Source organism: Hyperolius riggenbachi, chromosome 2 (assembly GCF_040937935.1).
Source record: "Hyperolius riggenbachi isolate aHypRig1 chromosome 2, aHypRig1.pri, whole genome shotgun sequence".
Taxonomy (NCBI): domain Eukaryota; kingdom Metazoa; phylum Chordata; class Amphibia; order Anura; family Hyperoliidae; genus Hyperolius; species Hyperolius riggenbachi.
In genome coordinates this window covers 42,825,367-42,852,576 of record NC_090647.1, presented here as the reverse complement: position 1 = coordinate 42,852,576, position 27,210 = coordinate 42,825,367, and the positions used below count along the sequence as shown (strand labels likewise).

At 48.8% G+C, this 27,210-nt stretch overlaps 1 protein-coding gene across 1 annotated transcript in view; it reads left to right on the top strand.

Moving 5' to 3' along the window:
• The window catches only part of ANKRD42 (ankyrin repeat domain 42), a 49,431-nt gene that overhangs the window by 5,840 nt on the left and 16,381 nt on the right, over positions 1-27,210 (top strand). Inside the window, exons 2-8 of the mRNA XM_068264736.1 lie at positions 4,186-4,352; positions 8,191-8,298; positions 11,031-11,150; positions 16,935-17,070; positions 19,431-19,631; positions 23,973-24,098; positions 26,927-27,032. Of these exons, the coding sequence (XP_068120837.1) occupies positions 4,186-4,352; positions 8,191-8,298; positions 11,031-11,150; positions 16,935-17,070; positions 19,431-19,631; positions 23,973-24,098; positions 26,927-27,032 (964 nt within the window). The remainder of the gene's footprint in view (positions 1-4,185; positions 4,353-8,190; positions 8,299-11,030; positions 11,151-16,934; positions 17,071-19,430; positions 19,632-23,972; positions 24,099-26,926; positions 27,033-27,210) is intronic.

Here is a 27,210-nt window from a genome sequence, read left to right as displayed (position 1 = left end):
GCCCTGGCATTTTACGGGCCCAAAACTGTGAGTAGTCTGGAAACCAAATTTCTCAAAATGACTGTTCAGGGGTATAAGCATCTGCAAATTTTGATGACAGGTGGTCTATGAGGGGGCAAATTTTGTGGAATCGGTCATAAGCAGGGTGGCCTCTTAGATGACAGGATGTATTGGGCCTGATCTGATGGATAGGAGTGCTAGGGGGGTGACAGGAGGTGATTGATGGGTGTCTCAGGGGGCGGTTAGAGGGGAAAATAGATGCAATCAATGCACTGGGGAGGTGATCGGAAGGGGGTCTGAGGGGGATCTGAGGGTTTGGCCGAGTGATCAGGAGCCCACACGGGGCAAATTAGGGCCTGATCTGATGGGTAGGTGTGCTAGGGGGTGACAGGAGGTGATTGATGGGTGTCTCAAGGTGTGATTAGAGGGGGGAAATAGATGCAAGCAATGCACTGGCGAGGTGATCAGGGCTGGGGTCTGAGGGCGTTCTGAGGTGTGGGCGGGTGATTGGGTGCCCGCAAGGGGCAGATTAGGGTCTAATCTGATGGGTAACAGTGACAGGTGGTGATAGGGGGTGATTGATGGGTAATTAGTGGGTGTTTAGAGGAGAGAATAGATGTAAACAATGGATTTGGGAGGTGATCTGATGTCGGATCTGCGGGCGATCTATTGGTGTGGGTGGGTGATCAGATTGCCCGCAAGGGGCAGGTTAGGGGCTGATTGATGGGTGGCAGTGACAGGGGGTGATTGATGGGTGGCAGTGACAGGGGGTGATTGATGGGTGATTGACAGGTAATCAGTGGGTTATTACAGGGGAGAACAGATGTAAATATTGCACGGGCGAATTGATAAGGGGGGGGTCTGAGGGCAATCTGAGCGTGTGGGCAGGTGATTGGGTGCCCGCAAGGGGCAGATTAGGGTCTAATCTGATGGGTAACAGTGACAGGTGGTGATAGGGGGTGATTGATGGGTAATTAGTGGGTGTTTAGAGGAGAGAATAGATGTAAACAATGGATTTGGGAGGTGATCTGATGTCGGATCTGCGGGCGATCTATTGGTGTGGGTGGGTGATCAGATTGCCCGCAAGGGGCAGGTTAGGGGCTGATTGATGGGTGGCAGTGACAGGGGGTGATTGATGGGTGGCAGTGACAGGGGGTGATTGATGGGTGATTGACAGGTAATCAGTGGGTTATTACAGGGGAGAACAGATGTAAATATTGCACGGGCGAATTGATAAGGGGGGGGTCTGAGGGCAATCTGAGCGTGTGGGCAGGTGATTGGGTGCCCGCAAGGGGCAGATTAGGGTCTAATCTGATGGGTAACAGTGACAGGTGGTGATAGGGGGTGATTGATGGGTAATTAGTGGGTGTTTAGAGGAGAGAATAGATGTAAACAATGGATTTGGGAGGTGATCTGATGTCGGATCTGCGGGCGATCTATTGGTGTGGGGGGGTGATCAGATTGCCCGCAAGGGGCAGATCAGGGGCTGATTGATGGGTGGCAGTGACAGGGGGTGATTGACGGGTGATTGACAGGTGATTGACAGGTGATTGACAGGTGATTGACAGGTGATCAGGGGGGATAGATGCATACAGTACACGGGGGGGGGGGGGGGTCTGGGGGGGGTCTGGGGAGAATCTGAGGGGTGGGGGGGTGATCAGGAGGGAGTAGGGGGCAGATTAGGGACTTAAAAAAAAAATAGCGTTGACAGATAGTGACAGGGAGTGATTGATGGGTGATTAGGAGGGTGACTGGGTGCAAACAGTGGTCTGGGGGGTGGGCAGGGGGGGGTCTGAGGGGTGCTGTGGGCGATCAGGGGGCAGGGGGGGGGGAAATCAGTGTGTTTGGTGCAGACTAGGGTGGCTGCAGCCTGCCCTGGTGGTCCCTCGGACACTGGGACCACCAGGGCAGGAGGCAGCCAGTATAATAGGCTTTGTATACATTACAAAGCCTATTATACACTGTTGCAGCGGCGATCCGGATGCCAGTAACCCGCCGGCGCTTCCGAACGGCCGGCGGGTTACGGCGAACGGGGGGCGGAGCCAGTCCCCGGCGGCTGATCGCGTCACGAATGACGCGATCGCCGCATAGCCACTCCCGCAGCCGCCCCCGCCGATGGGCGTATTGCGGTCGTTTGGGCCCAGACTTTGCCGCCGCCCATCGGCTGGGGGCGGTCGTTATGTGGTTAAATTAACCGTGCCCAACCACATAACCACACCCATGTCCTGCCTAATCACACCCACACCTTCCACCTCTTTACGCATGCATGTGATACCCCATTCCTACCCCTCTTCCATTGGCTTGCTCCTGGCTGGCTTTGGCTGCCTGCGAGTCTGCTAGTCTCTGGACTGACTCAGGCTGATAGGCTCTGCGAGTGCGACGCAGTAACACACTGCGTATTTATGGCTGCCTGCGGCCACCCTACTCTCGCTCGCTGTCGTTGGCTCCTCCCCCCGCCAAGCCCAAGCGTGAGGTGGGCTGCCTGTATCTTTACCGTTGCACCGCGCAGCCTGCCAGTGTTGCCAACCTTTCACGTTATTTTTTACTGACAAATACCTAAAAATTTACTGACAAAAGATTATTTTTACTGACAAAATTTCCCCACTAAATGCACATAAGAGACAGCGTTTCACCAGTAAATGCACGTAATGACAGACAGCCTTTCATCAGTAAATGCACATAATGAGAGACAGCTTTTCCCCAGTAAATGCACATAATAAGAGAGAGCTTTTCACCAGTAAATGCACATAATAAGAGACCGCTTTTCACCAGTAAATGCACATAATAAGAAACCGCTTTTCACCAGTAAATGCACATAATAAGAGACAGCTTTTCACCAGCAAATGCACATAATAAGAGACAGCTTTTCACCAGTAAATGCACATAATAAGAGACAGCTTTTCACCAGTAAATGCACATAATAAGAGACAGCTTTTCACCAGTAAATGCACATAATAGGAGACAGCTTTTCACCAGTAAATGCACATAATGACAAACAGCCAGTGCCCCCAGTATATGTAGCCAGCCTGGACCCCCTTTAGGTAGTGAGTGACAGGGACCCCGTTTAGGTAGTGAGTGACAGGGACCCCCTTTAGGTAATGAGTGACAGGGACCCCCTTTAGGCAGTGAGTGACAGGGACCCCGTTTAGGCAGTGAGTGACAGGGACCCCCTTTAGGCAGTGAGTGACAGGGACCCCCTTTAGGTAGTGAGTGACAGGGACCCCCTTTAGGTAGTGAGTGACAAGGACCCCGTTTAGGTAGTGAGTGACAGGGACCCCCTTTAGGCAGTGAGTGACAGGGACCCCCTTTAGGCAGTGAGTGACAGGGACCCCCTTTAGGCAGTGAGTGACAGGGACCCCATTTAGGCAGTGAGTGACAGGGACCCCGTTTAGGTAGTGAGTGACAGGGACCTCGTTTAGGTAGTGAGTGACAGGGACCCCCTTTAGGTAGTGAGTGACAGGGCCCCCCATTTAGGTAGTGAGTGACAGGGACCCCGTTTAGGCAGTAAGTGACAGGGACCCCCTTTAGGTAGTGAGTGACAGGGCCCCCCATTTAGGTAGTGAGTGACAGGGACCCCCTTTAGGTAGTGAGTGACAGGGCCCCCCATTTAGGTAGTGAGTGACAAGGACCCCGTTTAGGCAGTGAGTGACAGAGCAGATTTTATATTTTGTTACAGTATAGTTGTAACTGAATAGCTCCTGTAACAAAAACGCCTGGAAAACCGCTCTGATCTAGCGCTTTTCAGAGCTGTTTTCCACTTTCCTTTACATTGAGGCAGAAAACTGCAAAAATGCTGCAGGACCCGAGTTTGCATTTGGGGAAAAAACGAGCCGCTCTGGTGTGCTCCATCCCATTCACTTTCATTAGCCAATCGGTTTTCCCCCACAAGCGTTTTAAAAAACGCTCAGAACCGCTCTTGGTGTGCACCAGCTGTCAGAGAAGGGTTGGAGTTACTGTCATGGTTGGAATCACTGTCCAGCTGGTAAATCTCCCCCCCCCCCCCTGGTAAATCTCTCCCCCCCCCGGTAGTCAAATCAAATTATTAAAATTGCTCCGACGGATAGAGACAGACATTGCCTTTTGTGGCACCCCTGAAAACTTGGGCTCTAATAACTCCCTCTATCTGGATTCCAAAGATATGTAGTGATATGTATGATGATTGATGATGTTGTATGTGTGTTTCAGCTGTGGTGCAGAAGAAGAGGACTTACAGCAGCATCCATGAGGCAGTGAAGTGTGGAGATGTGCAGCAGCTCGAGTGGATTGTCAAAAATGGGGCAGCGGTCAACGAGGTGGACCCTGTACATAAGTTTACCCCCCTGCACTGGGCAGCCCACTGCGGCAGCCTGGAGGTAAGGGACCCCAGTGATGTGTGAACACGAAAGTCTCCTTATGTAGAAGCTGGATGTGCATCTAGCTATGTGTTCTTAACCACTTCCGGACCTTGGTAATTGAAATCTACACTGTGTTTGGGACCTGTTATCCCTGCCAGGGCGTAGATTTCAATGAGTGCACCAATCTCTCATTGCTGCAGCCCACTCGCTCTGCCGTAGGAATGACAGCAGAGCTCCATAAGTCAGTCAGGAGCCTATTTCATTGGTTCCTGACCTTGTGATCACTGTGATTGGCTAACAGTAATCAAAGGGTTAGGAGCCAATGAAATCGGCACCTGACTGGCTTACAGAGCTCTGCTGTCATAGCAACAGCAGAGCAAGTGGGCTGCAGCGACAGGAGAGCAGCGTAAATAGCAAGAAAGATGGGTCCATGTGGTGTGATGTCGGTGAGCGCCTTTTCCTAACCAAAAAGTCTTTGTTTCTTTAAAGAGACTCTGAAGCAAGAATAAATCTTGCTTCAGAGCTCATAGTTAGCAGGGGCACGTGTGCCCCTGCTAAACCGCCGCAATAGCGCCGCTAAACGGGGGTCCCTTCACCCCCAAACCCCCCACTGCAACACTTGGTCGCAGACTTGGTCGCTCCTGGAGGCAGGGCTAATGGCTGCAGCCTTGCCTCTCTGCGCGTCTATCAGCGGCGCATCGCCGCCTCTCCCCCGCCCCTCTCAGTGAAGGAAGACTGAGAGGGGCGGGGGAGAGGCGGAGATACGCGCTGACAGATGCGCGTGGGGCAGGGCTGCGGCGGTTATCCCTGCCCCAACCAGGAAGCGCTCCCCCGCTGCACCGAGAGGATTTGGGGGATCAGGGACCCCCCGTTAAACCGCGGGATAGCGGCGTTTTAGCAGGGGCACACGTGCCCCTGCTATTTATGAGGTCTGAAGCGAGATTTATTCTTGCTTCAGACTCTCTTTAAGTGGTTAAAATAAAGACCTGATCAATAATTCAGTATACTTAGTTTATGAATTATATGCTATTTTTCCTTCATACGCAGTTGATTTTACTCTTATCTTTTGTTCAGACTTAAGTAAAGCATATCTGTCAATTTTTTATATTGTCCTTATCTGTCTTATTTTGAACCTGAAGCGAGAGGTATATGGCAGGTAACATATTTATTTCCTTTTAAACAATACCAGTTGCCTGGCTGTCCTGCAGTTCTGGCATCAGTAGTGTCTGAATCACACACCAGAAACAAGCATGCAGCTAATCTTGTCAGATTTTTTGTCAGAAACACCTGATCTGCTGCATGCTTGTTCAGGGTCTAATAAAAGTATTAGAGGCAGAGGATTATCAGAATAGCCAGGAAATTTGTATTGTTTGAGGCTGGGTTCACATATGACATAGCGTGAAAAGCCAGCGTTTTAGGAAGATGCGTTTGCGTTTTTAGTGCGTTTGCAGGTTTTTTTGCGCTGATGTGTTTTACATGCGTTTGCGTGCGTTGAATTGCGTTTGCGGTTTGCTAATAGAAAACGCATATGCGTTTTGTATGAGTTTTTGAATTTAAATATATTCAGATCTTTATTTTTTAATTAAAAACGCACGCAAAATGCAATGCATATGCGTTACCATAGACTTTCATTATGTGCGTTTTGGCAGCCAGCCTGCATATTATGCAACACTAACAGCGTCTGCAGAATGCGTACTGTTAATCGCAAGTGCAACGCTGGTCCTTCTGCGTCCCATAGACTAACATTGCTGCATAAAACACAGCGTTTCCCGCTCCACAAGCGTTTCTGCCATATGTGCGTTTCTGCCATGTGTGCACCCGGCCTGAGGCTCCTTTCATACTAACCCCTTGCAGAACTCTCTCCCCTCCCCCCCCCGAAGCGATAGTGGCTATTAATCTCTATGAGATAACCTGTGATGCCCGGAAGAAGCCGAAGCCGATCCGTGCGGCGAATCGCGACGGTTTGGCACGCTGATGCCCGCTCACTCTCACCACTGGTAAGCCTTCTTGTCACCCACCGTTCTTCACTCTTTTCCCACTCCTTTCCCTTGCATGGGGATCATGCTGCCTTATCACTGATCTGCCTGGTGCAGGCATACCATTGCACCCCATTTCCTTGGGGCTCATTCTATTAGGCACGGGTCACTTTCTTCTTACACATTACAATTTAGCACTTGATGTTCTCTTTCACTATTTGACAGTCATTCATTTCACTCTCATCATCATGTCTAACCAGTGTTGATGAGTAGAGTTTATTATTTATCAATATTAGCATACATTGTCCTTTGCTGACTTTGCAATATTACCAATGTATTGGGGCTGTAACTTTTTCTTGTGCCATTGTTTTTATGGTTTTATTGATTTATATGGAACTAATAAAGTTTTTGTCTAATTGCGATATACTTTGTGGTGTAGTTCTTGCAGGGCCAATTCTTGTTTCTCTTTGGTGTTGTTATAAACTATGGTACCCACGGTGAAACGGAGTCGCTTTCGATCCATGCAGCGGCTGCAGTGTGTTGCCGAGTGGTACCGCTGGGAGGCGCACAATTGTATTGCATTTAATGGCACCACAACAATCTTTATAGATTGCTGCAGGGTGGCGCGCATGCGCATAGCGGCGGAGTTGTGTGACGCACTTTCTGTCTGTGCACGTGACTGAGGGTTAGACGCAATTTTACAGATATTCTACAGCAGTATTATCCAGCACCTCTTTTTGTAGGCGCCTTTATTACACATATGTCCTAAATATATAAATCTCTGTACTGTGTTGCCCTGTATTCCAGCACCTGCAGCCTTACTGAATTTTGTGCAATTCATCATTAAACTGGACCTGAACTCTTGCACAGGACAGAAGGAAAACGTAGAGAAATGCACCCTGTATGTATTTAGATTTTAGCCTGTCTAATCCCCCCTCCTCTGTGGCTAATCTCAAATTGTAATTTGATCCCTCAGCTGTGTCATATGGCCGTCTCGGCAGAGAGGCTAATTTGAAAGCACAGGATGTTAACAATATGTCTGCTTCCATGAAAGCAGGAAGTAGATACACTGCAGATTTATTGCAGGATTTGTATCAGCTGTAACAAAGAAATGTTTTTATTTAAAGGACACCCGAAGCGAAAATAAACGAATGAAATAAACAATTGTATCCATCTTCCTTCTCTTAAAAATGACTTTTTAAGATATTCCACAGTTTTTTATTTTATGTTTAAATCTACTTTTTAAGTTTTAACTGTTTTATAGTTTTTGCTCAATGACACATTCATTGAAGTACACAGAGCTAAAGTCTATGAACTATTGATCCTTTTTATCCCTTTCCTGCTCTCAGAAGCCATTTTCTGCTAGGAAAGTGTGTTATAGTTGGAATTTCTTATCAGTGAGGGTCACACTGTAGTCACTTCCTGTCTGAGTCAGGACTGAGTCAGCCACTCACATACCTGATATTTAACTCTTTCAGGCAGAGAAAGAAAAAAAGGAACCCAGCATAGTTATTAGTGTGCTAGGCACTATACATACCCATGTCTATCTCATCATGTCACTTCAGGTATCCTTTAAAGGTTATTATGCTGTTGCATATCTTTTAGAGCAGAGATGAAGTTCTGAGTTCAGGTCCGCTTTAAGTATGACTTTTATTTGGGAAAAGTACAGTGTGTGTGCCTGGAAGTGGTTACTCTGACAGCTCTATGTCTCACTGCTCATCACTTCTGAAGGGATGAGTCAGAGAATAGGGGGCAAGGTGAAATAGGGTCAGTGGTAATCTTGATGACTCTTTGTGCCCGCTGCTATAGAGGTCCTATAGGGAGGGCATGTTGCAGCCAATAGTGTTAGCTATAACCTTGTCCATCTTCATATATTTCAGTGTCTCCACTGGCTGCTGTGGCATGGAGCGGATATCAATGAAGTGACCACAAGGGGCTGGACTGCAGCACACCTAGCTGCTATAAGAGGACAGGATGCCTGCATGCAGGTACAGTATGTGAGCACAGCTGGTCACCCTGCTCCAATATGAGCAGTGGCTCTCCAAGAACTTTCCATTAAACTGGATCCACATCTTCACGGTTTATCACATTGAGATGGAACAAACAGTTCGCCTGTCCCTGTGGTGAACTGTCTGGCACATTGTGCGCATGCGCAGAGCACTCCTGGGCGTGGGTAAGCGATCAAGGACGCATGCCGCCAGCCAGAACCTGCACATTACGTAAAGTGGATCCGAGATAAAATTTTACTCATTGCATGATTGTGTTTCTTCAATATAGTTTATAGGGCTTTCCTCAAGCCAAACACTTTTTTTGTTTTAATACTCTAATTCCCTATAAACTAAACAAGCCTCGCCCACAGCTTTTCAGAGTGCCTTGGCATTTTTAGACAATAACAAGTGCTTACAGGAGCACAGTCTGGGCAGGACGGGGGGGAGGTGTTACTAGCCATTGATTTCAGAGGCAGAGGGGAGGAGGAGAGGGGACTGAATTTACACACAGGCAAGCTGATAGCATCTCCAGCCCTCAGCCTGTGACAATGTGACAAACAGAACATGGCTGCCCTCATTGTATCACAGGAATAAATAATCATAAACTTTTGCAGCTAGATATGTTGTGTATACGATCTAAACTTTAGATAAGATATATAGACAAGTTACTTGTAATAGTTAGTTTTTCATCTCGGATCCGCTTTAAAGACCTTGCCGACCCTGGAGTAGCTGCAGGCAACGAACAGTTAATCACAGGGACAGGCAAACTGTTCACTCCATCTCTACATACAACGTGTACCAGAAATGGCTTCTGACAATGTTGAGATAAATGTGTAAATATAGTACCAAGGGAGAATAAAATACATTAAAATCGTTAAAACTGAAAATAAGAGGTGGCATACCTCAAGGATGGAACTGGATGAAAGGTAAACAAGTTTATCAGCACTAAGCCTTAGTGCTAATAAACGTTTTACCCTGTATCCAGTTTCATACTTGAGGTAAGCCACCTCTTAATTTCGACTTCAAGTATTTTAATGTATTGTATTCTCCCTGGGTGTCTCTTCTCCCCCCATTGTGTTTGATTCCCTCCCGGGGATGGCAGCCTCCTGCCATTTGGTTCCAACTGACCGGATGTCAGCCTGTTTTTCAAAAGAGCAGCCAAGTCCAAGTGCTGATCCCTGTACCCATGGGGCTATTCTTATCCTCCCAAAGGCTCTACTGATTGGTTGCCCTTGCAGCAACCTTATCTTGTGAGTTTGTTACACTTTTTCTCTAACTGATGGAAAATCCTACACAATCTGAGCTCCCGTTGTCTCCTCGTTTGATTTTACAAGGTTCATTCCTATCTCTCAAGTTGCGCCTATGGAGGTGCAACTTGAGAGCCTTCCCTGACCTCTCCCTGCATAATAGTTCCAGCGATGTCCCCATTCGAATTCTCTGCCTCCGGGAGCCCTTGGAAGACTTCAGAAGCACTGCGTTCCTGAGTGCTTTCAAAGACGGACGGCTCCATACTACGCATGCTCTTGTGCACGCTCGCACATGCACATTATGGAGCCACTTCGGAAGCACTCGCGTCCCCGAGGATCCCCAAAGGTGTATTCGACCAGTTGGATGAATATCAGTAACAGGGGTGACATCGCTGGAGCGAGAGGATGGGGAAGGCTCTATAGCATACAAGCCAAACTCCGGCCTGCGGGCGAATATGACCCGCAGAGCCATCAAATTTGGCCTGCAAGCTGTTTCCCCATGTTGCATTATGTTTGGCCAACTCTAGACCACCAAGGAACCTATATTGGAGGTGAAATCTTACATCGCCAGGGAAGCCATATGGTGGAGGAAGAGGGGAAAGAAGTGGACACCAGGGAAATGTATAGGGGGGTGAGGTGGCCGCAAGACACCGGGGAACTGTATAGGGTAGGGGGGAGGAACACTACATAGTTATTTGGGGTGAAAAAAGACATGCGTCCATCGAGTTCAACCAGAGAACAAAGTACAACACCAGCCTGCTCCCTCACATATCCCTGTTGATCCAGAGGAAGGCGAAAAACCCTTACAAGGCATGCTCCAATTATCCCCAAAAGGGGGAAATTTTCCTTCCCGACTCCAGATGGCAATCAGATAAAATTCCTGGATCAAATTAAAATCCCTGGATCCCAGAGAAATGTATGGGGAGAAATAGGGATTGCTATACACCAGAGAAGTGTATAGGTGATGGAGGGTGCCTTTAGACACCAGGGAACTGTAAAGAGGGAGCCACTAGACACCAGGGAACTGTATAGGGGAGGGAGGGGGCCTTTAGACACCAGAGAAGTGTAAAGAGGAAGGAGGGAGCCACTAGACACCAGGGAACTGTATATGTGAGGGGGGTATTAGACACCAAAAAACTTTATAAGGGACGTTGGTGGCCACTAGATATTGAGGTTGCTCGCGACTTGATCCCAGTGTTCGGGTTTGGCTCACTTTGTATTTGAGTTTGACACCCCTGCTCTATAAGATCCAGAGCTTTCCCTCTTCATAGGTGACTATGTGACTTTTTTTCTATTGGCTTCAGTTTTCAGATTGGTAGTATGTGGTGTATTCACATTAAACATTTCATCGCAGCCGACCTCCCCAATCTGCTGCAAGTGCCAAACAAACAGACCTCCTCATACAAATTATAGAACTATACATTCTAACATTCAGGTATAGTGCATATAGTGTTTTATGTACAGTGGATTTATGTTCCCCTACAGGCATTGCTGCTTAGCGGAGCAAACCTGTCGGCTAAGGATGATCGGCAGTGCTGCCCAGCTCACCTGGCTGCAGCTCACGGCCATTCCTTCACCCTGCAGACCATACTGCGCAGCGGAGCTGTGAGTATTATTATAGGTTGTACTAACCAATGTATAGTATTATAAGTGTTTATATAGTTCCAGAATATATGGCCTGATCAGTGGCGTAGCTACAAACCTCTGGGCCCCGATGCGGAATCTGGATGTGGGCCCCCCCCCCCCCCCCCGGCAACAACAGCCCCCCCTCCCCCGACAACACCCGACGGATGCACACACATATCAAAATCCCTATAGCCAGCTATAGGTACCCCCAGTATAGGTAGTCAGGCATAGGTAAGCCAGTATAGTTGCCCCCGGTATAGGTGAGATAGGCAGGCGCCGCCGGTATAAGTTAGATAGATAGGTGCCCCCAGTACAGGTTAGCTAGGTGGGTGCCTCTAATATAGGTAGCCAGAATAGTTGCCCCCAGCGTAGGTTAGATAGGTAGGTGCCCCCAGTATAGGTTAGTTAGGTAGGTGCCTCCAATATAGGTAGCCAGTTTAGTTGCCACCTGTATAGGCTAGCTAGGTGCCCCCAATACAGGTTAGATAAGTAAGTGCCCCCAGTATAGGTTAGATAGGTAGGTGCCCCCAGTATAAATTAGATTAGGTCGGTGCCCCCTAGTATAGGTTAGATTAGGTAGCTGCCCCCCAGTATAGGTTAGATTAGGTAGCTGCCCCCCAGGATAGATTAGGTAGCTGCCCCCAGGATAGATTAGGTAGGTGCCCCCCAGGATAGATTAGGTAGCTGCCCCCCAGGATAGATTAGATAGCTGCCCCCCAGGATTAGGTTACAATAGGTAGGTGCCCCCCAGGATAGATTAGGTAGCTGCCCCCCAGGATTAGGTTAGATTAGGTAGCTGCCCCCCAGGATAGATTAGGTAGCTGCCCCCCAGGATTAGGTTAGATTAGGTAGCTGCCCCCCAGGATAGATTAGGTAGCTGCCCCCAGGATAGATTAGGTAGGTGCCTCCCAGTATAGGTTAGATTAGGTAGCTGCCCCCCAGAATAGATTAGGTAGCTGCCCCCCAGGATAGATTAGGTAGGTGCCCCCCAGTATAGGTTAGATTAGGTAGCTGCCCCCCAGGATTAGGTTAGATTAGGTAGGTGCCCCCCAGGATAGATTAGGTAGCTGCCCCCAGGATAGATTAGGTAGGTGCCCCCCAGTATAGGTTAGATTAGGTAGCTGCCCCCCAGGATTAGGTTAGATTAGGTAGGTGCCCCCCAGGATAGATTAGGTAGCTGCCCCCAGCATAGATTAGGTAGCTGCCCCCCAGTATAGGTTAGATTAGGTAGGTGCCCCCCAGGATAGATTAGGTAGCTGCCCCCCAGGATAGATTAGGTAGCTGCCCGTCCCCATAATGGAGGGGGGGGCCGCAGCCGCGGGGAGGGCAGCCCGACCTCCCTCCCTTCCTCTCCCCGGGGCCCCCCCTCAGATGCAGAGTAAGCGGCTAACGGAAGCGCTATAGGCAGAACTCACCTCCGTCCCTGGTTCCAATCGCCGCTAATCTCCTCTCTGGCTGGCTCTGCATAGATGCTTACACACGCAGCTTCCTGTTTAGCCGGAAGCTGCGTGTGTAACAACATCTATGCAGAGCCAGCCAGAGAGGAGATCAGCGGCGAGTGGAACGCAGGGAGGTGAGTTCTGCCTATAGCGCTTCCGTTAGCCGCTTACTCTGCATCTGAGGGGGGGCCCCGGGGAGAGGAAGGGAGGGAGAGGTCGGGCTGCCCTCCCCGCGGCTGCGGCTCCCTCCTACCAGCGCGAACGGGCGCATGGCCCTCCAAACGGAGATGGGCCCCCCGGGCCCCTCCCCCGCCTCCTCAGGAGCCGGGCCCGGTCGCCAAGGCGACCGCTGCGACCACGGGCCCTACGCCCTTGGGCCTGATGCATTCAGCGAGTGCCATATAGTGACATCAATCTGTCCTGAAGGGAACGCGTTTCAGCCCTGGTCCAATCACAAGATGAAATGTACATTTTTGTTTTCAGTATTGTCGATGTGAAGCGGCACAAAAAAATAAAGAGTTTAATACTCACCTATAGAGAGGGAAGCCTCTGGATTCCATAGAACCTTCCCAGTCCTCGATATGTCCCCTTGTTGTACTGCTGTTCTTCTGTGAAGTTACCTTATATACTCGCATATAAGCAGACCTGCCTATAAGCCGAGGTACCCAGTTTTCCCTCAGAACCAGGAAAAAGTGATTGACTCATGTATAAGCCCTCCTCCCCAGTATACCCCCCTCCACAGTAGCCAGATGTGCCCCTAGTACAAGTCATCCCCTCTCCTCATAGCCAGGTGTGCCGCAAGATCATACAGCTGTATCTAAAGACGCCACTAGATGGCATCATAGATATGAGACACATCGATTGCCACACAGGAAGATTCCCCGATCATTGCACCGCTGACACGTTGCTTGCACGCTCTGCTCCACAAGTCGGGGGGCACAGATAGTCTTGAGCAGCGCCCTCTGCACACCATTTTGCAGGGGATGGAGGGCACAGACACAGCAGGGAGCTAGCTGGCAAGAGCAGGATCACTAGTGCACGATCCTCGCGCTCCTCTGCCAGTAACAAAACCAGCTCCACCATCCGTTCTGCTCCACTGACTCACATATAAGCTGAGGGGGTAACTTTTCAGCACATTTTTTTGTGCTGAAAAATTAGTCTTATACACGAGTATATAAGGTACATGGAACCGGACTCATGTACGCAGTATGGATCTGCTTGTCTACAGAAGTTCTCAGGGATGCAAGTACTTCCAGAGACTGCTGAGGAGGGCTGAAGACATATTTCATCAAGCTGGCTGGAACTATAGTATGTAGAGAGGACCAGGAAGGCTCTACAGAATCCATGGCCTTCCCTCTCCATAGGTGAGTATCTACAGTGGTATGCAAAAGTTTGTGTAACCTTGTTAATTGTCATGATTTTCCTGTATAAATCGTTGGTTGTTACGATAAAAAATGTCAGTTAAATATATGATATAGGAGACACACAGAGTGATATTTGAGAAGTGAAATGAAGTTTATTGCATTTACAGAAAGTGCACAATAATTGTTAAAAGGGAACCAGAGAGGAACGTAATAAAAAAAAAAGAAGAAGCTTTTATACATACCTGGGGCTTCTTCCAGCCCCATAAGCCTGGATCGCTCCCACGCCGCCATCCTCCGCTTCCTGGATCGGCGGTACCGGGTCCCGTCACTTCCGGCGGACGCGGGCAATTGTCCGCATCACAGGGGCTCCCTCCATACCCGTACGCATGCGGCTGCGCAGTAGGCAGCCTCACGCGTACGTACATGGAGGGAGCTCCGTGTGATGCGGACTATTGGCCGCCTGGCGGCCATGACGGGACCCGGTACCGGCGGATCCAGGCAGCAGAGGACGGCGGCGTGGGAGCGATCCGTGCGTATGGGGCTGGAGGAAGCCCCAGGTATGTATAAAATCTTTTTTCTGGGGCCTCTGGTTCCCTTTAAACAAAATTAGGCAGGTGCATACATTTGGGCACTGTTGTCATTTTATTGATTCCAAAACCTTTAGAACTAATTATTGGAAATCAAATTGGCTTGGTAAGCTCAGTGACCCCTGACCTACATACACAGGTGAATGCAATTATGAGAAAGAGTATTTAACCACTTGATGACCCACCCTTTACCCCCCCTTAAGGACCAGCGCTGGTTTGATTGATCTGTGCTGGGTGGGCTCTGCAGCCCCCAGCACAGATCAGGGTGCAGGCAGGGAGATCAGATTGCCCCCCTTTTTTCCCCCCTATGGGGATGATGTGCTGGGGGGGTCTGATCTCTCCTGCCTGCTGTGGGTGGCGGGGGGGGCACCTCAAAGCCCCCCTCCGCGGCGAAATTCCCCCTCCCTCTCCTACCTGCTGCCTCCCCCTGGTGTTCCGGGCTGCACAGGACGCTATCCGTCCTGTGCAGCCAGTGACAGGATGTGGTCTGTCACATGGCGGCGATCCCCGGCCGCTGATTGGCCGGGGATCGCCGATCTGCCTTACGGCGCTGCTGCGCAGCAGCGCCGTACAAATGTAAACAAAGCGGATTATTTCCGCTTGTATTTACATCTAGCCTGCGAGCCGCCATCGGCGGCCCGCAGGCTATTCACGGAGCCCCCCGCCGTGATTTGACAGGAAGCAGCCGCTCGTACGAGCGGCTGCTTCCTGATTAATTAGGCTGCAGCTGGCGACGCAGTACTGCGTCGCTGGTCCTGCAGCTGCCACTTTGCCGACGCACGTTATGAGTGTGCGGTCGGCAAGTGGTTAAAGGACTTACGAGGCCAAACTATAAAAAAAAAAAAAAAGTTTAAAAAGTTACTTAACTTTTTAAACTTTTTTTTTTTTTTTTATAATTTGGCCTCGTAAGGCCTTTAAAGTGAACCTAAAGTCAGTAAAAAAAAAACGAGATGAACTCACCTGGGGCTTCCCTCAGCCCCCTGCAGACGATCGGTGCCCTCGCAGCTCCGCTCCGATTCCTCTGCACCCGCCGGCGACGACTTCCGGTTTCGCCGTCACCGGCCGACAGGCATGGGAACGCGAGTGATTGTTCGCGTTCCCAGCCTGTATATCGCCCCCTATGCTGCTATTGCGGCCAGGAGGTCGCAATAGCAGCATAGGGGGCGATATACAGGCTGGGAATGCAAACAATCACTCGCGTTCCCATGCCTGTCGGCCGGTGACGGCCAAACCGGAAGTGCTCGCCGGCGGGTCCTGGGACATCGGAGCGGAGCTGCGAGGGCACCGATCATCTGCAGGGGGCTGAGGGAAGCCCCAGGTGAGTTCATCTCGTTTTTTAGGTTCACTTTAAGGGGGTCAACTGTAAGTTTCCCTTCTCTTTTACTTTTCTCAAATATCACTGTGCGTGTCTCATATATATATATATATATATATATATATATATATATATATATATATATATATATATATATATATATATATATATATATATTTAACTGACATTTTTTTTATCATAACAACCAACGATTTATACAGGAAAATCATGACCATTAACAAGGTTGACCAAACTTTCGCATCCCACTGTAACTTTTTTTTTTTTTATTCCATAGAAATATGAAAAAAGGCAATGCCAGAGCAAGGAACAATTGTTTTGAAGTCAAGCATGGAGAAGTCAATAGGATGGCAACATGTGTAATGTTTGCTTAAAGTGTAACTGTCGGGCATAAAATAAAAAATCAATTATTTATTTTTATCTGGTAAACAAGTAATAAGGATGCCAACCAGGCAATCCAAAAGATAAAATCTCTACTACTTTTCTTGTTGATAAATGATCATTCCCCAGTTTACCTCTTATTTGGTACACACAAAATTTGGTACACAAAAAGGAAGTTGCAGGGCATGCTGGGTTGTCCTTTTTTTGCTTCTCTATTTCCATCAGACTTAACTAATGCAGCCTGATTGGCTGAAGCCTCTTTCCCTCCTGTTTTCCCCTCCCACACCTCTGTTCCTCTCTGATTGGCCAATATTTCTCATGCACTTTCTATAGTGAAGAACGGGCAAATCAGGCAGTGGAGACTAAGGGAGGAAATGACATCAGAATTGGCTTCAAAATAGCCACACTTAATATGGGAAATGCTAAGAAGGATTTTCTCTTTTTTTTACTGTAGAAAATTAACTGAAATCAAAACGTGGGCAGGGCAATACACATGTTATGTAAGTAGAGCAAGTCATTATCTACTTATATATGTGTTTTTTATGAGATAGTATGGCTGACAGTTCCTCTTTAACTTCCCATGATTTGGATGCAGAGTCACTTTAAGGCAGAGACTCTATATGAAAATAAGAAACGTTATGTGTGCTTGTGTTGCACAGGACACCAGCAGTCCCGATGTGAATGGCTGGACGCCGGTGCACTACGCCGCCTACCACGGCCGCCTTGGCTGCTTGCAGCTCCTTGCAAGGTGGGGGGCTTCTACAGAGGACGTGGATCACAATGGAAACTTTCCAGGTATGTAACAAAGTGTGTATTAAACATTTTACCCTTGTTACGTCGCATACATTTTGCGGCGTCACATGAGTTGGGCCCTAGCTGGTGCCACTAGTAAAATTATTGGTAATTTTAATTACTCAAATTTTTCTATGCATTTACCCAGCACCCCTTCTCAGTCCCCTTCTAGTGCCTAAAGCAGGGGTAGGGAACCTATAGCTCGGAGCCAGATGTGGCTCTTTTGATGGCTACATCTGGCTCACAGATAGGGGTTGATTCACTAAGCTACACTGCTCAAGCAGCGCAGCTTAGTGTTGCAGCGCAAGTAAAATTTTCAGAGTAGACATGCTACTTCTGTAGCATGCACTACTAACTTACTCGCGCTACCCCAAAACGAACGGCCGCTCCAATTGTCCCACTCTAGACCCTGTCAGGTCCAGTGACTTTGTAGGACGAGATCCTCGCACTTTGATTGGGCCAATAGGCTGCCTGTCACTTGACAGGCAGCCTATTGGGCCAAAGTGCAGGGATCTCATCCTACAAAGTGAATCAACCCCCAAGCTAATTGTACAAGCTGTTAGTCGGTATTTCTCCTCTCTGGCTCTCAGGGAAATTGCTGATGTTGCTGAAACCCAAGAGAAGCTGAAGACGTGTCTGACACTGCTGCTGCCTGGCTCATCAACTGTATACACATCACCATGGCAACAGGGATGTGAGCCCTCTGCTGTGCATGCTCACTGTCCCAGTTCGAAACATATTGTATGGCTCTCATGGAATTACATTTTAAAATATGTGGTGTTTATGGCTCTCTCAGCCAAAAAGCTTCCTGACCCCTGGCCTAAAGCTCCCCTCTCCACCTAATGCCTAACACTTAACTCTCCTGCCAGCACTAAAACCACCGCTATTGTAGCTGCACAAAATAGACCATTGGCTCCTCTGTTTCTTCCTTACTCAGTATTTGATTGGCTACAGTTACTAATACCGCACTAGTACTAGTAGGCCCCAATTCAACAGCTGGGCACCCCATTACTGACACTTTGTGCAGACGCCTACCAATTCCCACGCACAAATCTCCTGGTTCATTCCACAACCCTTACCAGTGTGTTACCAGTGTAAAAGCCATGTGTCCCTCTCATCACCCGACTCTGCCCGCAGTAAGAAACGCTTCATGAAAACACTGACAAGGGTTTGGGAAGGGTAGAATGCTTAATGCACACAGAGGTAAGACTTGACATAGCTGTAGTGCTATAATGCTGGCCACATGGAGCTAATCTCTTAGCAGAGGGAGGAGGTGAGCTGGGTCTAGTAATTTGTGCTCATACAGGAAGACCGGCTGCTGCACCATCCCCTTCTCATGTGGGTGGTGATGGAATAAGGTGAGGAGTTTTACCAGATGACTGCTTATTAAAATCGCACCGTTATCAGGAAAAAGAGCTACAGAACCCAACCAGCAAGGTACTTTCAGTATAGTTATTAAAGGGAACCTAAACTGAGAAGGATATGGATTTTTCCTTTAAAAATAATACCAGTTGCCTGACTCTCCTGCTGATCCTGTGTCTTAAATACTTTTAGCCACAGCCCCTCAACAAGCATGCAGATCAGGTGCTCTGACTGAAGTCTGACTCGATTAGCTGCATGCTTGTTTCAGGTGTGTGGTTCACACACTACTGCAGCCAAATAGATCAGCAGGGCTGGAAAGCAACTGGTATTGCTTAACCACTTGCCGACCATGTCACGCTGTCCTTAAGGTCCTTGGGGCGTGGTTTGCAGGCAATCACACGCACCTCCCAGCTCTGATTACAGATCTCCGCTACGCCTTCCGTCTCCCTGAGGCGATCGCTGCTGGGAAACTGTTGTTAGACGGTAAACCACTGTCTTTATTGCTGCACAGCGCTACGATCTACTGCAGCCCTGTACGTGACACGGCTATCCCCTGGGAGACAGGAGAGCGATCGGCTCTCATAGGCTGAAGAGGAGTAGAAAAAAAGTAGACAAATTTATTTAAAGATAAAGGACATAAATATTTGCTCCCCAAAAAATAAACACTGGGGGAGCGGTCAGACCCCACCAACAGAAAGCTCTGTTGGTGGGGAGAAAAGGGGGGGAATACTTGTGTGCTGAGATGGCCTTAAAGCTGGAGTGGCCTGGTCTTTAGGGGGGTTTAACACTGCGGTCCTCGAGTGTCATGTGACACATCACATGACACAACTCTCAGTTAAGGTTTCCTTTAAGTGTCAAGCTGCTAATTAATGCAAATTTACAATCTTATACATTATAAAATTAGAGGCTGAAGTACGTATTTCATAAACTTGCATTCAGATAATAATATTATTAGCTTTACTGTACATTCTTTACCATGTTTTTTTTTCCCCCCACCAAAGTCCATTTGGCAGCCATGGAGGGGCACCTGCACTGCTTTAAGTTTCTGCTCAGTAAAGCTGTCAGTATGACGCGGGCCTTGGAAGCAAGGAACAGCCAGCAGGAGATCCCGAGGGAGCTGGCACACCGCTTCTACAAGGAGAGGATAGTGCAGTATATCGATGGAGTGCAGTATGAGAGGGATCATCCCGAGGAACAAGAGAGTGAGTACATGATGAGTCACATGACCCTGTGTGTCTGGGTGCTGCACACACTGCTTGTGTGTCACATGACCCTGTGTGTCTGGGTGCTGAACACACTGCTTATGTGTCACATGACCCTGTGTGTCTGGGTGCTGCACACAATGCTTATGTGTCACATGACCCTGTGTGTCTGGGTACTGCGCACACTGCTTATGTGTCACATGACCCTGTGTGTCTGGGTGCTGCACACACTGCTTATGTGTCACATGACCCTGTGTGTCTGGGTGCTGCACACACTGCTTGTGTCACATGAAGCTGTGTGTCTGGGTGCTGCACACACTGCTTATGTGTCACATGACCCTGTGTGTCTGGGTACTGCACACACGGCTTATGTGTCACATGACCCTGTGTGTCTGGGTGCTGCACACACTGCTTATGTGTCACATGACCCTGTGTGTCTGGGTGCTGCACACACTGCTTATGTGTCACATGACCCTGTGTGTCTGGGTGCTGCACACACTGCTTGTGTGTCACATGACTCTGTGTGTCTGGGTGCTGCACACACTTCTTGTGTCACATGACCCTGTGTGTCTGGGTGCTGCACACACTGCTTGTGTGTCACATGACCCTGTGTGTCTGGGTGCTGCACACACTGCTTGTGTCACATGACCCTGTGTGTCTGGGTGCTGCACACACTGCTTGTGTGTCACATGACTCTGTGTGTCTGGGTGCTGCACACACTTCTTGTGTCACATGACCCTGTGTGTCTGGGTGCTGCACACACTGCTTGTGTGTCACATGACCCTGTGTGTCTGGGTGCTGCACACACTGCTTGTGTCACATGACCCTGTGTGTCTGGGTGCTGCACACACTGCTTGTGTCACATGACCCTGTGTGTCTGGGTGCTGCACACACTGCTTGTGTGTCACATGACCCTGTGTGTCTGGGTGCTGCACACACTGCTTGTGTGTCACATGACCCTGTGTGTCTGGGTGCTGAACACACTGCTTATGTGTCACATGACCCTGTGTGTCTGGGTGCTGCACGCACTGCTTATGTGTCACATGACCCTGTGTGTCTGGGTGCTGCATGCACTGCTTGTGTGTCACATGACCCTGTGTGTCTGGGTGCTGCACACGCTTCTTATGTGTCACATGACCCTGTGTGTCTGGGTGCTGCACACACTGCTTGTGTCACATGACCCTGTGTGTCTGGGTACTGCACACACTGCATATGTGTCACATGACTCTGTGTGTCTGGGTGCTGCACACACTGCTTGTGTGTCACATGACCCTGTGTGTCTGGGTGCTGCACACACTGCTTGTGTGTCACATGACTCTGTGTGTCTGGGTGCTGCACACACTGCTTGTGTCACATGACCCTGTGTGTCTGGGTGCTGCACACACTGCTTGTGTCACATGACTCTGTGTGTCTGGGTGCTGCACACACTGCTTGTGTGTCACATGACTCTGTGTGTCTGGGTGCTGCACACACTGCTTGTGTGTCACATGACTCTGTGTGTCTGGGTGCTGCACACACTGCTTGTGTCACATGACCCTGTGTGTCTGGGTGCTGTGCACGCTGCTTGTGTGTCACATGACCCTGTGTGTCTGGGTGCTGCACACACTGCTTGTGTGTCACATGACTCTGTGTGTCTGGGTGCTGCACACACTGCTTGTGTCACATGACCCTGTGTGTCTGGGTGCTGTGCACGCTGCTTGTGTGTCACATGACCCTGTGTGTCTGGGTGCTGCACACACTGCTTGTGTGTCACATGACTCTGTGTGTCTGGGTGCTGCACACACTGCTTGTGTCACATGACCCTGTGTGTCTGAGTACTGCACACACTGCTTGTGTCACATGACCCTGTGTGTCTGGGTGCTGCACACACTGCATATGATATATGTCACATGACCCTGTGTATCTGGGTACTGCACACACTGCATATATGTGTCACATGACCCTGTGTGTCTGGGTGCTGCACACACTGCTTGTGTTACATGACCCTGTGTGTCTGGGTGCTGCTCACACTGCTTGTGTTACATGACCCTGTGTGTCTGAGTACTGCACACACTGCTTGTGTCACATGACCCTGTGTGTCTGGGTGCTGCACACACTGCATATGATATGTGGCACATGACCCTGTGTGTCTGGGTACTGCGCACACTGCTTGTGTGTCACATGACCCTGTGTGTCTGGGTGCTGCACACACTGCTTGTGTTACATGACCCTGTGTGTCTGAGTGCTGCACACACTGCTTGTGTCACATGACACTGTGTGTCTGGGTGCTGCACACACTGCTTGTGTCACATGACCCTGTGTGTCTGGGTGCTGCACACACTGCTTGTGTCACATGACACTGTGTGTCTGGGTGCTGCACACACTGCTTGTGTGTCACATGACTCTGTGTGTCTGGGTGCTGCACACACTGCATATGATATGTGGCACATGACCCTGTGTGTCTGGGTGCTGCGCACACTGCTTATGTGTCACATGACCCTGTGTGTCTGGGTGCTGCACACACTGCATATATGTGTCACATGACCCTGTGTGTCTGGGTGCTGCACACACTGCTTATGTGTCACATGACCCTGTGTGTCTTGGTACTGCGCACACTGCTTGTGTGTCACATGACCCTGTGTGTCTGGGTGCTGCACACACTGCTTGTGTCACATGACCCTGTGTGTCTGGGTGCTGCGCACACTGCTTATGTGTCACATGACCCTGTGTGTCTGAGTACTGCACACACTGCTTGTGTCACATGACCCTGTGTGTCTGGGTGCTGCACACACTGCTTGTGTGTCACATGACTCTGTGTGTCTGGGTGCTGCACACACTGCTTGTGTGTCACATGACCCTGTGTGTCTGGGTGCTGCACACACTGCTTGTGTCACATGACCCTGTGTGTCTGGGTGCTGCGCACACTGCTTATGTGTCACATGACCCTGTGTGTCTGAGTACTGCACACACTGCTTGTGTCACATGACCCTGTGTGTCTGGGTGCTGCACACACTGCTTGTGTGTCACATGACTCTGTGTGTCCGGGTGCTGAACACACTGCTTATGTGTCACATGACCCTGTGTGTCTGGGTGCTGCACACACTGCTTGTGTTACATGACCCTGTGTGTCTGGGTGCTGCTCACACTGCTTGTGTTACATGACCCTGTGTGTCTGAGTACTGCACACACTGCTTGTGTCACATGACCCTGTGTGTCTGGGTGCTGCACACACTGCTTGTGTTACATGACCCTGTGTGTCTGGGTGCTGCTCACACTGCTTGTGTTACATGACCCTGTGTGTCTGAGTACTGCACACACTGCTTGTGTCACATGACCCTGTGTGTCTGGGTGCTGCACACACTGCTTGTGTTACATGACCCTGTGTGTCTGGGTGCTGCACACACTGCTTGTGTTACATGACCCTGTGTGTCTGAGTGCTGCACACACTGCTTGTGTCACATGACACTGTGTGGCTGGGTGCTGCACACACTGCTTGTGTCACATGACCCTGTGTGTCTGGGTACTGCACACATTGCTTGTGTCACATGACCCTGTGTGTCTGGGTGCTGCACACACTGCTTGTGTGTCACATGACCCTGTGTGTCTGGGTGCTGCACACACTGCTTGTGTGTCACATGACTCTGTGTGTCTGGGTACTGCACACACTGCTTGTGTCACATGACCCTGTGTGTCTGGGTGCTGCACACACTGCTTGTGTGTCACATGACTCTGTGTGTCTGGGTACTGCACACACTGCTTGTGTCACATGACCCTGTGTGCCTGGGTGCTGTGCACGCTGCTTGTGTGTCACATGACCCTGTGTGTCTGGGTGCTGCGCACGCTGCTTATGTGTCACATGACCCTGTGTGTCTGGGTACTGCACACACTGCTTGTGTCACATGACCCTGTGTGTCTGGGTGCTGCACACACTGCTTGTGTCACATGACCCTGTGTGTCTGGGTACTGCACACACTGCTTGTGTCACATGACCCTGTGTGTCTGAGTACTGCGCACACTGCTTGTGTGTCACATGACCCTGTGTGTCTCGGTACTGCACACACTGCTTGTTTACTAACTCCCTCCGAGTGTAGGAATTTAACTGTACAAACTAACAAGCTGAGAAAAATGCAGGCCCCCTATTGTTCCTCACCTCCACTCATGTTTCTATTTTTTCTTTCTCTTTATGGCATAGCTATCACTTGGCACAGGGACTGAGCTTTACTGTTTTTCTGTTAGGGTTTTGTTTTCCCCTGGGCAGTGGTCACATGATAATGCCTACAGGAAGCTACTGACCCAGGTGCATGCTGGGAGACCAATCCAGTATTAACACATGGTGTAACATTGATGTGTGGGTTTTTTCAGATCTGGCGTTCCCTGCTCACGTCGCTGCCTTTAAAGGTGATTTGGTGACTTTGCGTAAACTCGTGGAAAGTGGAATAATCAACATCAATGAACGGGATGACAGAGGCGCCACACCGCTGCACAAAGGTAAAGCTAATGGTCTGGCTCATGTAGACAGGGATGGTGTATGTAAATATTATCCCCTGCTTACTAAAAACCACAGCACAGGCCTCTCATACTATCTATGTGTAGTTGGCTTCAGAATTGCAATTGTGGCAACCTACAATGCAAGACTTATGGCTATACATTGCAATTTCACCCCAACAAAGAAGAGACGGGTGATCGGCACAAGACCCCCGATTAGGCAGCCAACCGGGGGTTCCAGTGTGTGGCTCCGCCTCCAGTAGATCAAGTGCTTCAATTTAATAAAATGTTTTTAATAAAGTAGACAAAAGAGTAGATCTGGGCACCAGCCAAGCTTCAAAAGCACATCACCGCCTTATTTCATGAAAAGAATCTATTTAAAGAGCACAGTGTAGATGGCCAGACAGCCGTTTCGTGGATAGTACCCGCTTTGTCAGACGCCACAAAATGACTCTTATTTTGTGGTCTCTGATGAAGTCTGGAGTACGTGTGAAACAGCTGTCAGGCCATCTACGCTGCGCTGTTTGTCTTTTACTGGGGAAGACCTAAAGCATGGATGTGCCTTTGAAGCTTGGCCGATGCCCAGATCTACTCTTTTGTCTACTTCATTGCAATAAATTGCAGTTTGTAAGTAGTAATTTATACCTGATAAGCAATATATTTTTGCCACTGTGTCAACAGCTCAGACTGCAGATACGTTTCAGTGGCTGGTAATCTAGCTGAGAGTCACTAGTGACCTTAGCAGCTGCACGGACTGGTTTGAAAGTGAACTTTCGTCCAGCTCCTGTGAAGGGTGTAGTCCTGAGTCATAAATTATACCCACTTTTTTCTTCCTCCTTTAAAGGGCAACTATAGTGAGAGGGATATGGAGGCTGCCATATTTATTTCCTTTTAAACAATGCTAGTTGCTTGGCTATCCTTCTGATCCTCAGCCACTTATACTTTTAGCTATAGACCCTGAACAAGGATGCAGCAGATCAGGTGTCTCTGACATTATTGTCAGATCTGATAAGATTAGCTGCATGCTTGTTTCTGGTGTTATTCAGACACTACTGAAGACAAATAGATCAGCAGGGCTGCCAGGCAACTGACACTGCTTAACCACTTGAGGACTGCGGTGTTAAACACCCCCCCCCCCCCCCTAGTGACCAGGCCATTTTTACTTAATTGGGCCACTGCAGCTTTAAGGCAAAGCTGCAGGGCTGCACAACACAGCACATAAGTGATCCCCCCTCCTTTTCCCCCCACCAACAGAGAGTCTGATCGCCCCCACATTGTTTTGTTTTGTTTTTTTTATAAATATTTGTTATTTATTTTTAATTCAATTTTACAATTTTTTTTTTATTTTTTTTTTTACCATTCCCGTCCTTCCCTCCCCCCACCCAGCCAATCACGTGATCGTCTGTCATAGGTTTCAGCCTATGAGAGCCGATTGCTCTCCTGTGGGCCAGGGGGGCATCCGTGTCACATGACTGTCCCCAGTACAGCGCTGCTGCAGATCGTAGGGCTGTACAAAGTAATTAGACGGCGAAACAGTCTCCAGAAAAGGCGGGGCACAGCCTGCGCGCGATCTCCCATAGCCCCATAGACGGCCGTTCACGCCAATCGGCGTGCAGTGGTCCTGGGGCTGCCGCACTGCTCACGCCAATTGGCGTGGAGCTGTCGGCAAGTAGTTAAAAGGAAAAACAATATGGCAGCCTCCATATTCTTCTCACTACAGTTGTCCTTGTCCTCAGTAAACCTTAGATGGGCACACTAAAAGATATGATACTACCCGGGGCTTCCTCCAGCCCCATGAGCACCGATGCGTCCCTCGCTGTCCTCCTGAGTGGCTCTGTCGCCTTGTATCGGTCCCAGTAACTGGCTCAGCCGCACCATTCGTGCTCTTCTGCGCATGTGCGGAGGGGCCGCACATCGGTGCTCACGGGGCTGGAGGAAGCCCCACCTAAGTATAAAATCTTTTAGTATACCCATCTCAGTTACACTTTAACTAAAGTTGTTTCCACTGGCTGTCACCAAATCTTTTGTTTACATTCCTTTGTCGGATACAGTTAGTAAACATTAGCAAACTGAGCTAAGAAGCAGAAAGAGCTGAGAAGTGATCACTAGATTTTAATATATGAATACAGCAGCTATGCAATAAAATGCAATGGCAGCTTTCAGAGCAAATAAACTGTACTTTGGGAATTTGTAGACAGACAATATTACTTGTGCACAACAGCTAATATGATAGCTGTATGGGTAACAAAAAGCAGGAAAACACATTTGTATTGAATGTTATGTCAGAGTTTTATTCCACTTTACAGAGGAACTCCAGTGAAAAATAATGTAATAAAAAAAAGTGCTTCATTTTTACCATAATTGTGTATAAATAATTTAGTCAGTGTTTGCCCATTGTAAAATCGTTATTCTCCCTGATTTACATTATGACATTCATCACATGGTGACATTTTTACTGCTGGCAGGTGATGTAGCTGCTGCTTGCTGTTTTGGCAGTTGGAAACAGCTATAAACAGCTATTTCCCACAATGCAACAAGATTCACAGACAGGAAACTGCCAGGACCATGGTCCTCAGAGTTTCCTGTGGGAGGGGTTTCACCACAATATCAGTCATACCGAGCCTCCTGATGATCCGTTTGTGAAAAGGAATAGATTTCTCATGTAAAAGGGGGTATAAGCTACTGATTGGGATAAAGTTCAATTCTTGGTTACAGTTTCTCTTTAAGCTTACAATGTTGCATGAATGCTTAAAATATGTAAAAAAAAAAAAAAAAACATTAAAAAGCTGTAGATTATAGAGTCGGTGGTGTAATAGTTGTGCTGTTCTCAGCTGCAGGCCAGGGCCGAATTGAGTGTCTGCAGTGGCTGCTGGAGATGGGGGCCGACTACAACATCACTAACGAGGCCGGAGAGACCCCCAAGGATGTCGCCAAGCGGTAATGTAATCGTGTCCTTGTGTACATTTTCAGCACTAAACCTGAAGCGAAAATAAACGTATGCAATAATGAATGTGCAGTACAGCTAAGTAGTAGAACTTTAGTAGCAAGGAAAAGAGTCTCATGTTGTTTTCCAGTACAAAAAGAGCTAAAAAACTTCAGTTGTTATGTATGCAAA